The sequence below is a fragment of the Scyliorhinus torazame genome, chromosome 9, assembly GCF_047496885.1.
Source record: "Scyliorhinus torazame isolate Kashiwa2021f chromosome 9, sScyTor2.1, whole genome shotgun sequence".
NCBI classification, from domain to species: domain Eukaryota; kingdom Metazoa; phylum Chordata; class Chondrichthyes; order Carcharhiniformes; family Scyliorhinidae; genus Scyliorhinus; species Scyliorhinus torazame.
The window spans coordinates 24,797,780-24,812,059 of record NC_092715.1 but is presented as its reverse complement, the minus strand read 5'-3'; the positions used below and the strand labels follow the sequence as shown (position 1 = coordinate 24,812,059).

Sequence of the window (14,280 nt, the reverse complement as noted above, 5' to 3'; positions counted from 1 at the left end):
AATTATGGCAGTTGTTAAGCATTTAAAGTTGCCTGAGATGCAGTCTGACTCATTGGAAATGGCAAAAATTCAGTTGCAAATTAAACAAATGGAACATGAGAAATTAAAGCAGCTTGAATACGAAAGAGAGAGAGCGGAAAGAGAAAGAGAGAGAGGAAAAAGAAAGAATAGCCTTGCAGAACAAAAAGAAAGTGAAAGGGAGATATAGATCAGGGAAAAAGATAAAGAGAGAGAGTTTGAACTTCAGAAAATGGCCATGAAACATGACAGTCAGTTAAAATTGTTAGACATAAAGGGACAAGTACAGTTGGATGATAGTGATGAGGATAGTGAGAAAGAATGTCAAAGTCGAAGGCTTGGTGGGAATCTATTTAAATATGTCCAAGCATTGCCAAGATTTGACGAGAAGGAGGTAGAAGCCTTTTTCATTTCATTTGAGAAGGTAGCTAAACAAATGAAATGGTCACAGGACATGTGGGTGTTACGGATTCAAACAAAGCTGGTAAGTAGAGCTAGTGAAGTGTTTGCATCATTACCGGAGGAGGTATCTGGGACGTATGAGGAGGTGAAAAAATCCATCTTGGGTGCAAATGAACTAGTGCCTGAAGCTTACAGACAGATGTTTAGAAATTTCAGGAAAGAATTTGGTCAAACATACCTGCAGTTTGAAAGGCTCAAACAGAGTAATTTTGATAGGTGGATAAGGGCTTTGAAAATAGACCAAACATATGAAGCTCTCAGAGAAATTATAATTTTGGAGGAGTTTAAAAATTCAATTCCTGATGTAGTGAGAACTCATGTGGAAGAGCAAAGGGTTAAAACTGCGAGGTTAGCAGCAGAAATGGCAGATGATTATGAATTAGTTTATAAATCAAAGCTTGGTTTCAGACATCAGTTTCAGCCTGTGAGGGATAGAAACTGGGGACATGAGAAATACTCAAATGGTAAAGGTGATCTGATGGGAGATAATAAAGAGAGTGTACCTCAGATTAAAAAAGAAATCCAGGAGGGTGGAAGAGAAATGTAAAGTTTCAAATGTTTTCACTGTAATAAACTAGAACATGTAAAGTCACAGTGTTGGTGGTTGAAGAAAAGCACTGGGAAGGCTGATGTGGTAAAACAGGATAAGGCAGTGGGGTTTGTTAAAGTGGTAAAGGAAAGCCCAAGTGAAGCGAAGGAAGTGCAAAAGATTGCACAGCCTGTTCAAGAGGTGATTGATAAGACGGTGCCAGATCTCTTTAAGGAATTTACTTGTGTGGGTAAAGTTTACTCATGTGTATCAGGAGGAGCAGGTAAAGAAGTCACAATTTTAAGAGATACGGGAGCTTTCAATCTTTAATGGTAAGAGATGAGGAGTTATGTAATTTGGGAAGAATGTTGCCAGAAAAGGTGGTAATATGTGGAATTCAGGGTGAGAGGAGTAGTGTTCAATTATGTCAGGTAAAGTTGGAAAGTCCAGTGAAGAGTGGTGAAGTTGTACTAGGAGTAATGGAGAAACTATCTTGTCCAGGAATACAGTTTATCTTGGGTAATGATATAGCTGGATCGCAAGTGGGAGTGATGCCTATTGTGGTTGATAAGCCAGTGGAAAATTAGACAACTGAAGTGTTGAAAGACGAATATCCTGGGATTTTTCCGGATTGTGAGGTAACAAGGTCGCAAAGTCACAGGTTAAGACAAGAGGAGAAATCAAAGAGTGAGAATGAAGTGGAAGTGCAATTATCAGAAACGATTTTTGATCAGATGGTTGAAAAAGAGCAAGAACAGGTGGAGGATGAGGCGGATATTTTTAGTTCAGGAAAATTGGCGGAGTTACAACAAAAAGATGTAGAAATAAAACGGATGTATCAGAAAGCATACACGGAAGAGGAATCTGTGTGTATACCAGAGTATTATTACCGTAAAAGTGATGACTTGATGGGAAAATGGAGACCTTTACATATGCAGATGGATGAAAAGTGGGCAGAAGTTCATCAAGTAGTATTGCCGGTAGGGTATAGAAAGGAGGTGTTGCGAGTTGCACATGAGGTACCAGTGGGAGGTCATTTGGGAATAAGGAAAACTCAAGCTAAAATCCAGAAACATCTTTATTGGCCTGGACTACATAAAGATGTAGTTAAATTTTGTCAATCATGTCACACATGTCAAGTGATAGGGAAACCTCAAGCAGTGATAAAACCAGCACCCTCAATACCCATTCCAGCATTTGAGGAACCTTTTACAAGGGTCCTAATTGATTGCGTAGGACCGCATCCGAAAACAAAATGTGGGAATCAATATCTTTTCACTATAATGGATGTGTCTACTAGGTTTCCAGAGGCCATTCCAGTACATAATATTACAGTTAAAAGGATGTGGAGGAATTACTTAAATTCTTTACGAGATATGGACTACCCACAGAAATACAATCGGATCAAGGATCAAATTTTACCTCGAGGTTATTCAAAGAAGTAATGGATAGTTTAGGAATAAAACAATTTAAATCAACTGCGTACCATCCAGGATCGCAGGGAGCGTTCGAAAGGTAGCATCAGACATTAAAGACAATGTTGAGAGCGTATTGTCAAGATTATCCAGAGGTGGATTCCCGGTGGAATTTTATAGGAAGTATATGGACTTGCTGGCCCCGCTTCTGACAAGAACCTTTAATGAGGCTAGGGAAAGGGGGCAGTTGCCCCCGACTATGTCAGAGGCAACGATATCGCTCCTCCTAAAGAAGGAAAAAGACCCGCTGCAATGCGGGTCCTATAGGCCCATTTCTCTTTTAAATGTGGATGCTAAGATTCTGGCCAAGGTAATGGCGACGAGGATAGAGGACTGTGTCCCGGGGGTGGTTCATGAGGACCAAACTGGGTTTGTGAAGGGGAGACAGCTGAACACGGACATACGGAGGTTGCTAGGGGTAATGATGATGCCCCCGCCAGAGGGGGAAGCGGAGATAGTGGTGGCGATGGATGCCGAGAAAGCATTTGATAGAGTGGAGTGGGATTATCTGTGGGAGGTGCTGAGGAGATTTGGCTTTGGAGATGGGTATATCGGATGGGTACAGTTGCTGTATAGGGCACCGATGGCGAGTGTGGTTACGAATGGACGGGGGTCTGATTATTTCCGGCTTTACAGAGGGACGAGGCAGGGGTGTCCCCTGTCTCCGTTATTGTTTGCACTGGCGATTGAGCCCCTGGCCATAGCACTGAGGGGTTCCAGAAAGTGGAAAAGTGGAGGGGAGTGTTTAGGGGAGGAGAAGAACACCGGGTATCTCTGTATGCGGATGATTTGTTGTTGTATGTGGCGGACCCGGTGGAGGGGATGCCAGAGATAATGCGGATACTTGAGGAGTTTGGGGATTTTTCGGGGTATAAATTGAACATGGGGAAAAGTGAGTTGTTTGTGGTGTATCCGGGGCAGCAGAGCAGGGAAATAGAGGATTTACCACTGAGGAAGGTAACAAGAGACTTCCAGTACTTGGGGATTCAGATAGCCAAGAATTGGGGAACCTTAATTTAACACGATTGGTGGAACAGATGGAGGAGGACTTCAAGAGATGGGACATGGTGTCCCTGTCACTGGCAGGTAGGGTGCAGGCGGTTAAAATGGTGGTTCTCCCGAGATTCCTCTTTGTGTTTCAGTGCCTCCCGGTGATGGTCACAAAGGCTTTTTTTAAGAGAATCGAGAAAAACATTATGAGTTTTGTGTGGGCCGGGAAGACCCCGAGAGTGAGGAGGGGGTTCTTGCAGCATAGTAGGGATAGGGGGGGGGCTGGCACTACCGAGCCTAAATGATTATTACTGGGCCGCCAATATTTCAATGGTGTGTAAGTGGATGGGAGAAGGGGAGGGAGCGGCGTGGAAGAGATTGGAAAGGGCGTCCTGCAAGGGGACCAGCTTACAAGCAATGGTGACGGCACCGTTGCCATTCTCACCGAAGAAATACACTACAAGCCCGGTGGTGGTGGCAACATTAAAAATTTGGGGGCAGTGGAGACGGCATAGGGGAAGGACGGGAGCCTCGGTGCGGTCCCCGATAAGAAATAACCATAGGTTTGTTCCGGGGAAAATGGATGGGGGATTTGGAGCATGGCAAAGAGCTGGGGTAGTACAATTGAGAGATCTGTTCGTAGATGGGACGTTTGCAAGTCTGGGAGCGCTGACGGAAAAATATGGGTTGCCCCAAGGGAATGCATTTCGGTATATGCAACTGAGGGCTTTTGCGAGGCAACAGGTGAGGCAATTCCCGCAGCTCCCGACGCAGGAGGTGCAGGATAGAGTGATCTCAGAGACATGGGTGGGGGATGGTAAGGTGTCGGAAATATACAGGGAAATGAGGGACAAGGGGGAGATCATGGTGGATGAGCTGAAAGGGAAATGGGAAGAAGAGCTGGGGGAAGAGATTGAGGAGGGGCTGTGGGCTGAGGCCCTACGTAGGGTAAACTCATCGTCCTCGTGTGCCAGGCTAAGCCTGATACAATTCAAGGTTCTACACAGGGCGCATATGACTGGAGCACGGCTCAGTTAATTTTTCGGGGTAGAGGATAGGTGTGGGAGATGCTCGAGAGGCCCAGCGAATCACACCCACATGTTTTGGTCATGTCCGGCATTACAGGGCTTCTGGGTGGGGGTGGCGAAGGTGCTTTCGAAGGTGGTGGGGGTCCGGGTCGAGCCAAGCTGGGGGTTGGCTATATTCGGGGTTGCAGAAGAGCCGCGGGTGCAGGAGGTGAAAGAGGCTGATGTTTTGGCCTTTGCGCCCCTAGTAGCCCGGCGAAGGATATTGCCTATGTGGAAGGAAGCCAAACCCCCGGGCGTGGAGACCTGGATAAACAACATGGCAGGGTTTATAAAGTTAGAACGGATCAAGTTCGTATTAAGGGGTTCGGCTCAAGGGTTCACCAGGCGGTGGCGACCATTCGTCAACTACCTCACAGAACGATAGAGGGAATGAAAAAGAAAGAAAGACAACAGCAGCAACCCAGGGGAGAGGGGGGGGGGGGGGGGGGGAGAGGGGAGGGGGAGTGGGGGGGGGGATCCGGGCGGGCTCTTAGGGATGTCATTGTATATGTATAGACATTTGTTATAGGTAATGTATATTGGACTGTTGGATTGTATCTTTGGAGAGTATTTATTTTTGACAAGGCAGTTGCCATTTAGTTTTGTTTTTGTTTCTGTTTATATATTATTTATTTATTTGTTTAAAACTGGCCACTGTTATTGATATTGTTTTATTGTTGTTTAAAAGAAAAACTATGTACTGTTATGTTTGGCCAAAAAATCTTGAATAAAATATATTTTTTTTAAAAAAAAGATTATCCAGAGGATGGGATAAAGGAATTCCATTCGTACTGTTTGCAATTAGGGATGCACCTAATGAGTCAACCAAATTTAGTCCTTTTGAACTATGTTTTGGTCATGAGGTAAGAGGACCACTTAAATTGATTAAGGAAAAATTGGTGAGTGTGAAATCAGAAATTACATTATTGGATTACGTGTCAAATTTTAGGGAACGATTAAATAGAGCACGTGAATTGGTGAATTATGTGGTAAAAACACCAGATAGAAGGAAGACTCACCGAGTGTGTCATGTGAATATGCTTAAAAGGTACTTTGAAAGGGAAGGAGAGAAAAGGGAGGAGGTTTTAATGATTCTAACTCAAAGTGATGAACCAAATCCAGATGACTGTGAATTTGACATACCTCAAATTAAATTGGAAAATGAGGATGTTCTTAATAATTGGGATAAATTGTTGAGTAATCCTCCAGAGGAAAAACGAACTGACCTGAAAGAGTTATTGATATCACATGAGCAACTTTGTGAAGATAAATTGGGAGTACTAAAATGGCTATACATGATGTAGATGTGGGAAATGCTGTTCCAATCAAACAACATCCATACAGACTTAACCCTTTAAAATTGGCACAGGTTAACAAAGAGATTGAAAGTATGCTTAAAAATGGCATAATTGAAGTGAGTTGCAGCCAATGGAGCTCACCCATAGTGATGGTGCCTAAACCAGACGGTACCCAACAGTTATGTGTGGACTATAGAAAGGTTAATGTAGTTACAAGAACGGACTCTTATCCTATCCCACGTTTGGAGGATTGCATTGAGAAAGTGGGACAATCAGTTTTTATTTCCAAACTGGATTTACTTAAAGGTTACTGGCAGGTACCTTTATCCGAAAGGGCGAAGGAGATTTCAGCTTTTGTGGCTCCAGATGGTATATACCAATTCAAAGTTATGCCATTTGGCATGGAAAACGCCCCAGCCACATTTCAACGGTCAACTAACAAAGTCGTTTCAGGATTACCGAATTGTGCGGTATACATCGACGATCTGATAATTTTCAGCCAGACATGGAACGACCATTTAAAACATCTGATGGAGTTATTCGATCGACTTCTGGAGGTGGGTTTGGTGATAAACCTAGCCAAAAGTGAATTTGGAAAAGCCCGAATCACTTTCCTTGAGGAGTTTTCGATACCCTCGAGACAAAGGGAAATAATGCGATTTCTTGGCATGAGTGGATTTGATCGAACATTTGTGCAAAGGTTTTGTAGCATGATTGCTCCACTGATGGGTTTGCTGAAGAAACGTTGAAAATTTCAATGGACAACGGAGTTTCAACAGGCATTTGACTGCCTGAAAGCTGTGATAACCAATGCTCATGTGTTGGAGAATTACAAGGGACTCTGTGATCAAATTGAACTAACGTATCTGACTTTAAAGAGAAATGCCGAGGCATAGAGAATTGGACGGACTGTGCAGTGACCTTTCTGTTCAACGAGACTGTCAATCATGAAGAATTTCAGTTGGAGGAAGAAGAAGGGAAAACTGGACTTTATTATTGTACCTGTTTGCGTGTGTTTTTTTTTTTAAACAAACAAGTATATTTACTGTGTATTTCTTAAAGGATAGTGCAACGGTGAAAAATGAAACCATCTTGAAATTGATGGGGGTTTTTTTTCTTGGGGGGGGAGGTGTCATGTGAGAGTACCCTTTAAGAAGTGAGTGTGTAAGAAATGTACCTTTACGAAATGGAGGGGCTCATGTTACTGGAGCGATGTCAGAGTGTGGGTGGAGCTGAGCTCCACTTCTGCTTTTTAGTTTCAGTTTGAGAAAGCTTGGGTGTGTCTGTGAGCTGCCCTGCTGTTGATCTCTGCCATCCAAAAACTATCTATGGATCATTTGGTGAATTCAGAAGAAGTATAAATGTTTTCAGTCTTGAATGTAAACCCTAATGTGCTTTGTTTGGAGGTTTGTTAAGTCTTTTGGATGTTAAAAGAACAGCATACAGATTACTTAGTGTTGTATTCTTTGGGGGGTGTATTTGATTTACTGGTTGCTAAGATGTTCACTGTTTGTTTTAAAAAGGTTAACTTGAGTTCATAGAATAAACATTGTTTTGTTTTAAAAAATACTCGTCCATTTCTGCTGTACCACACCTGTAGAGTGGGTCGTGTGCTCCCCATACCACAATCTATTAAAAGTTGTGGGTCAGGTGAACTCCATGATACACTTTGGGATTCTATAAACCCTGACCCATAGCAATATGTAGATAACTAAAGGTTGAATTATTACATCTCAGTGTAACACAACCACAAGAGGGCACCACTGGATCCCACTATAAATAAGAACACCTCGAGGATCTTGGTCTTTCTCTTCCAACCAGGAGTGACTAGACAGTAGAGTGGAAGATAAATAGATCACAGCATAGTTTAGCACGTGTAGTTTGAATTAGTTAATACTTTAATATAAATTACTTGATTGCTAGTTATAGTTCTGTGGAGTGTGCAAACTCAATATTAATCAATCGTTACTCAATAAATTGGTTGCTTTAAGTTGAAGACTCGTGGTTTCTTCAGAGTCACACCATCAGATCCTTCTGGATAAGAAACAAAGAGTAGCGAGATATATTACCAAAAGAGTAATATAACAGTTTCCTTTCAAGGATTTATCCAGAACCCTTTTAAAAGTTACTATGGCATCTGCTTCAGTCCTTTGGTTCCTACCTGCAATAGGAGTGATCGCCCAGGCCCAACTGGAGAGCTTCTTCCAAACTACTGATGTTTAACCTATCTCGCAAGAAGTCCTCATTCCAAGGCATGCATTCAATTAAAGAGGAACTTTCATCCTCAGTGCCTTTATAAGACATCCCATTGTCTGCATAACAGGTAGCGTTCGTATCTACAGGCAAACAAATATCTGTTAGATCATAAGATTTTGAGTGTAGAATTGGGAAATTCCTTGTGGACGGCACGGGAGCCAATGGATGTGTAACAAGGATTTTGGGAAGAATCTTGTACTCTCCCTGGTGATGGGTTTGGTTGTGGTAGGGCAGCATTTAATTGGGCAGGAGGGTGGTGGGAGAGGGGCCACGATCTTCCCTTCTCCTCCCCGATTAGGTCCGTGGCAGGAAGGCCTGAGAATGGCCATTCTGTCTTCGCTTAAACACTTTATCCTGCCACCGCTGGTATTAACCAAGCTGTGGGCAGAGGGTTCACAATGCAGGTGGGAGAACAAGCAAACCCCATCTGGCTCCTGGATGGGGGGGGTTGCAGTGGGCAATTGGAAGAGTTGAACCTGCTGCAAGCTGCCCCCTTTCCCTTGTCGTTGGCCTGCGCCCCCCCCCCCACCTCTTGAACCCCCCCCCCCCCCCCCCATTGCCTCACTCACCACAGGCCTGGAATCCAGCATGGATCCGAGGCCTCGGGTGGGTGTTGTACTGATAGCAGCCACCAGCTCCCATGTGGCGTGCCGCTCCATCGAGATGTCGGCCTCTGATTAGCTGGCAGCCCCTGGCGGGTGGGACTTCTGCCAGGGGAAGGCTAACTGCTAACTCGTCGAGTGCCCTCGAGTGGAACAAGATATGGGCGGGCCTTCCCAAAAAGAGGCAACATGGGACTCTCATCGGGTCTCCGGCTGGCAGCCGAGACCCCATCCTCCTGACAAGATTCCACCTTCAAGCTGAAGACTTAGGCCACGTTTTCCAGACCCCTCACGGCAGGCTTTCCACAGTGGATGTGGCGAGCATTTGGCCGCCACCGAAATCTTCCAGTCTCGCCAGAGTCTGAGGGCTTTTGCGTGGGTTGCCCGTCCCACTGTCAGTGAACCCACCTGGGGGGGGGGGGGGGGGGGGGAGACTTCAACGGTACTGGAAGATTCCACCAGCGGGGGTGGGGGGCTGGGCAATCCCACCCTTAGTCGATTGAGACGAGGGAAATCATACAAGAAACCGCCTGGTCACAGAGCAAGTAGAAATAAGTGAACAATCGGCTGCTTTGTCCTGGATGGTGTCAAGCGTCTTGTGTTATGGGAGCTGCACTCATCCAGGCAAGTGGAGACTATGCCATTGCACTCCTGACTTGTGCCCTGTAGATTGTGGACAGGCTTTGGGGGGTCAGGAGGTGAGTTACTCGCCGCAGGATTCCCGACCTCTGACCTGTTGCTGGCAATTTTTAAAAAATTATTCATGGGGCGTGGGCATCGCAGGCCATGCCTAATTGCCCTTGAGGGGGCAGTTAAGAATCAACCACATTGCTGTGGGTCTGGAATCACATGTAGGCCAGACCGGGTAAGGACGGCAGATTTCCTTCAAAAGGACATCAGTGAACCAGACGGGTTTTAACAACAATCGACAAAGGTGTCATGGTCATCATTAGACTTTTAATTCCAGATTTTTATTGAATTCAAATGTCACCATCTGCAGTGGGGGGATTCGAACCTGGATTTAGGTCTCTGGTTTACTACTCCGGTGGCAATACCGCTACTCCACCGCCTCCCCAGCAATGATTTCGCTGTTGCCGTTCGCGCTTTCTCTTGACCCGTCTTTAATTCATCATTGGTGGATATTATTTGATTGACCCGTTACCATTTTGGTTGCCTTGCCCACCATCTCCTTTTGCTTTCCGCCATACCCCAGGCCCGTCAGCGTTAACTCTGTTTTACCCTCTCGACAGACGTTGCCAGACCTGCTGAGACTTCCAGCAGCTGCCGTGTTTTACCCGTGCACTGGAATGAAACATGTGAGAGCCGGTCCCAATCCAGGCGCGTACCTATATCACAGTATTTCCCCGCAAAACCTTCTCTGCACTGGCAAATGATCTCTCTTGTGTCAGGGACTGCTCGACACTCGCCACCCTGGAGACATTGGTTCACTTTGCAATCTGAAAAGGAAGAGAGGATTAGTGAAAAAAAACATACAAACATACAAATGAGGAGCAGGGGTAGGCCACTCGGCCCCTCGAGCCTGTTCCGCCATTCATTAAGACCAGGAATGATCTGATTGTAACCTCACCTCCACCTTTCTGGCTTCCCCCCGATAGCTTTTCGCCCTCTTGCTAATCAGCAATCTATCCAGACCTGCCTTAAAAATATTCAAAGGCTCTGGGTGGAATTCACCGGAACAATTTCAAAGTCCGGTTTTGGGTGCATTTGGCCGGGTGATTCACGTCGGCAGCAATGCCGAGATGGACACCGCGATTCAACGGCACCGAGACATTTTATTGGGCTCGGTAGGTTTCTCCCCGATCGAGGCCGGACTTTGACATTTTTCCCGCACTGGGGAGCTGAACATGCCGGCAAGACCAGCTACTCACAGATCGGGGCGCCATTTTAAAAGTTGCCCCCCCCCACACACACTTTCAGGACTCCCCGAACATTTCTGCAGCCCCCTCAACACCCACCTCACCCCCTCTTTCATGAGCATCGCACCCCAGGCCCTTGGCAGTGTGAACCTGGCACCTGGACACTTTGGCACTGTCTGCTTGGGTGCCCAGGTGACATTGCCAGGATGCCTGGGTGCCAAGCGGAGTGCAGGGTACTATCCTGCTCTGTCCCTGACCTCCCCAAACAGGCGCCGGAATATGGCGACCAGGGGCTTTTCACAGTAACTTTATTGAAGCCTACTTGTGACAATAAGTGATTAATTATTATTATCATTATTTTGGGTCAAATGAGAGGGGTTGCGTGGCTGCTGCTGACAGTAAGTCTGGGTAGTTTAGTTGTTACAAATATAAGGGACTCATTTTGTTTCATTGACAAGGAGACCATGACCGGAGATTCGGATTCTACAATGAGTAAATGCCAAGTCTCCCAAAGTACCAGAAAGGTGTCAGAGATACCGAGTTGTCAAGGGTTCTGCTGCAAACTATCCCTTTACTTCGAAGATGAAAGAGAGTTGGGATTAAATCTAATTGACTAGCATTTTAACTAAGACACAGAGATATTTCCTGTGGCCATAGCTAAGGGGGGGAGGGGGGGTGGGGGTGGGGGTGGTGGCTGTGGCGAGAAAGCCATAGATCTCACACAGAGTTAGTGGGTAAAGTACTAGATTTTTTAATGTTCATGCAATATCCACATTCCATGAATAAATGAAAAAAGATGACTTATAGAATCTTAAGAGCATAGAAAGAGGCCATTTATCCTTTGCGTAATCCCACTTGGTGGAAATGGCTGACTCCAGATTGAGGGGGTGGGGTGGGAGACCCCCAATTCGCTTGGTCACATGGAACATTAGATGGTTGAATGGCCCAGTGGAACGATCGAGCGTATTTGCTCATCTTAAGAGCTTAAACTCCTGGCTCGATAATGGGGATAAATGGGGCGGCAAGGTAGCATAGTGGTTAGCACTGGTTTTTCACAGCTCCAGTGTCCCAGGTTCGATTCCCGGCTCGGGTCACTGTCTGTGCGGAGTCTGCACGTTCTCCCCGTGTCTGCGTGGGTTTCCTCCGGGTGCTCCGGTTTCCTCCCGCGGTCCAAAGATGTGCAGGTTAGGTGGGTTGGCCATGCTAAATTGCCCTTTGTGTCCAAAAAGGTTAGATGGGCTTACTGGGTTGCAGGGATAGGGTGGAGGTGTGGGCTTAAGTAGGGTGCTCTTTCCAAGGGCTGGTGCAAACTCGATGGGCCGAATGGCCTCCTTCTGCACTGTAAATTCTATGATTCTTGATACTCTTTATAAATGTTGCGATTTTGAACGTGTCTATCGAATCACCCCTTAGCCACCTCTGCTCCAAGGAGAATAATCCCAGTGTCTCCCGTCAATGTTCAGAACCAGACCCCAAAATGTCAGTTAGGGGTTTCAACCAGCAAGGGGCCAGGTATTAACATAGGTGAGGAGAGGGAGGAGCGAAGGACTAGCCTGTATGAATATGGGAAGTGTTATGAATTCTCAATGATACCTTCATACTGGACTCTGTGACATTCAGGCTCTCCGTCAACACACACGCAATTATCAACCTTGTCTCCAACTATTCGGATCCATCGCTCTCCAATGAGGAAGTACCTGTGTTGGGCGCCATCGAAGCATTTCACTGAAACGCAGAGGAAGAGAAAATGACCAAATCAATGCAATGTCGAGAAAAATGTTGGGTGTGCAATGATTGTGGTGGTAGGGTGGCACGGTGGTTACCACTGCTACCTCACAGCGCCGGGAATCTCGGTCCAATTCTGGCCTTGGGCGACTGTCTGTGTGGAGTTTACACGTTGTTCCCGTGTCTGCGTGGGGCTCCTCCGGGTGCTCAGGTTCACCACAGTCCAAAGATGCGCAGGTTAGGTGGACTGGCCGTGCTAAATTGCTTGCCCTTAGTGTCCAAAATTGCCCTTGGGTGGGGTTACTGAGTTATGGGGATAGGGTGGAGGTGTGGACCTTGGGTGGGGTGCTCTTTCCAAGAGCCGGTGCAGACTCGATGGGACGAATGGCCTCCTTCTGCACTGTAAATTCTATGATCATCTCCAATACATGTGAAGCAGGAGCTGTTTACTCACCTTCCTGGCAGTTGACTCCTGCAAATTGATCATTGCATCGACACTGGTAAGAGTTGAGAATAGGCTCTTTTGTGCAGGTCCCTCCGTTTTTACAGGGATACGAAAGACAGGGGTCTGTGTGGTAACAAAGCAAAGAGGTTTTAGTGCGAATGACTTACCCTCAGTTATCCTATTGAAATCAAAGTGAAGTCACATTTTAATTATCCTGTGATGCACCAACCCCCACATCACCCAACCCCAATGGCAGCCAACCTTATGTTAAATTATAGTTTAATTCTTCTGTTCAATACTGCTAACCATTTAAAACCAATACTTTATTTAAATAGTAAAATCATCACAGTCCCAGATGACCGGAAGCTGCTTTCCCCTTTGAGGGGGAGAGCGGACTGCTGGTGGTTTAACCTGAGGGTCACCACACCTCAGGCGAGGGGCAAGGTTGAGAAGGCCTCAGGTGGTGCAGCTATTGAACCCACGCTGCTGGCCTTGCTCCGCATCACAAACCAGCAGTCCCGCCGACTGAGCTGGAACTAACGTTCTTGAGGGAAGGAAATCGGCCGTCCTTACCCGGTCTGGTCTACATGTGACTCCACACCCACAGCAATGTGGTTGACTCATTTTTTTTTTTAATGTCTACTTATTGGGATTTGCCATTTTTTTCACAAAACTCCACCTCAAACAAAGAAAATTGGAAAAGATAGCTCGAGGCATCAATGTACACCAGGTACAGGACAAGGCATTACATAATCGGGAATATATCCCAATAATCGGGAAGAAGTGAGACCGGATGAATCAGGGACAAAATCCCCAAAATGTTCCTTCCGCGGGTAATTGAGCTGTCTGCACCCAATAAGGATACCGGCGACAGTATACATCTACCTCTCACCCACAGCCACAAAATAAAATAATAGCTGAAGAATACAATATCCCGACGGGAAGGGGGAATCGACTAAATCTCACAGCATAATTAAACTCTTCTCCAGGTCCAGGCCGGAACAGGCAACCATCCGACACGCTTGAGGTGGCAAAAGTGGCAAAAACAAAGGCAAAGAGAGGATCGGGCCCGATCAAACCTTAATACTCGGCCTAGGACCTCCCCACAGGAGATGTAAAAAGAGAGCAAGAACGAGAGTCAGCGGCAAAAATCCAAACTTCCACCATCCCATCTCCCAGCCCCAGATCAAAGGACAAAACAGGTCACCGGAACTCGAGGGGACAACAGGGATCGCAGGGCCAAGAACCAATAGGAATATAAACTGGTCCCAATTGTAAAACGGGGGGTGGGGGGGTGACGAACACCAGGATGGGAGGGCCGTCAGAGCGAACCCCAAACTGGGAAGCGCCCTGGGAGGGAGGGCCGACCCGTGCTCCTCCCCCCTCAGAGCCGCAGGACCACCCCCGCCCATAATCAGGACCACTCAAAAAAGGGAAAGGATTAGGCCACCCAAAACCAACAGAGATTCGTACCTCGAGTGTCCAGCACTACCACAGCACCCCTCACAACCCTGCATTAATGTAGAGGTACAAGCA

The 14,280-nt window shown here is 46.3% G+C and overlaps 1 protein-coding gene across 6 annotated transcripts in view; it reads right to left on the bottom strand.

The window, feature by feature from the left end:
- Window positions 1-14,280, bottom strand: part of LOC140429121 (hepatocyte growth factor activator-like) — a 128,908-nt gene that overhangs the window by 39,273 nt on the left and 75,355 nt on the right. For 5 of the 6 annotated variants that reach the window (XM_072515714.1, XM_072515713.1, XM_072515715.1 and 2 more), the window contains 4 exons: window positions 12,754-12,867; window positions 12,168-12,299; window positions 10,044-10,154; window positions 8,001-8,175 (listed from right to left, as the gene is read on the bottom strand). In XM_072515714.1, coding sequence (XP_072371815.1) covers window positions 8,001-8,175; window positions 10,044-10,154; window positions 12,168-12,299; window positions 12,754-12,867 — 532 coding nt within the window. The remainder of the gene's footprint in view (window positions 1-8,000; window positions 8,176-10,043; window positions 10,155-12,167; window positions 12,300-12,753; window positions 12,868-14,280) is intronic. The other variant, XM_072515718.1, reaches the window with a different exon arrangement.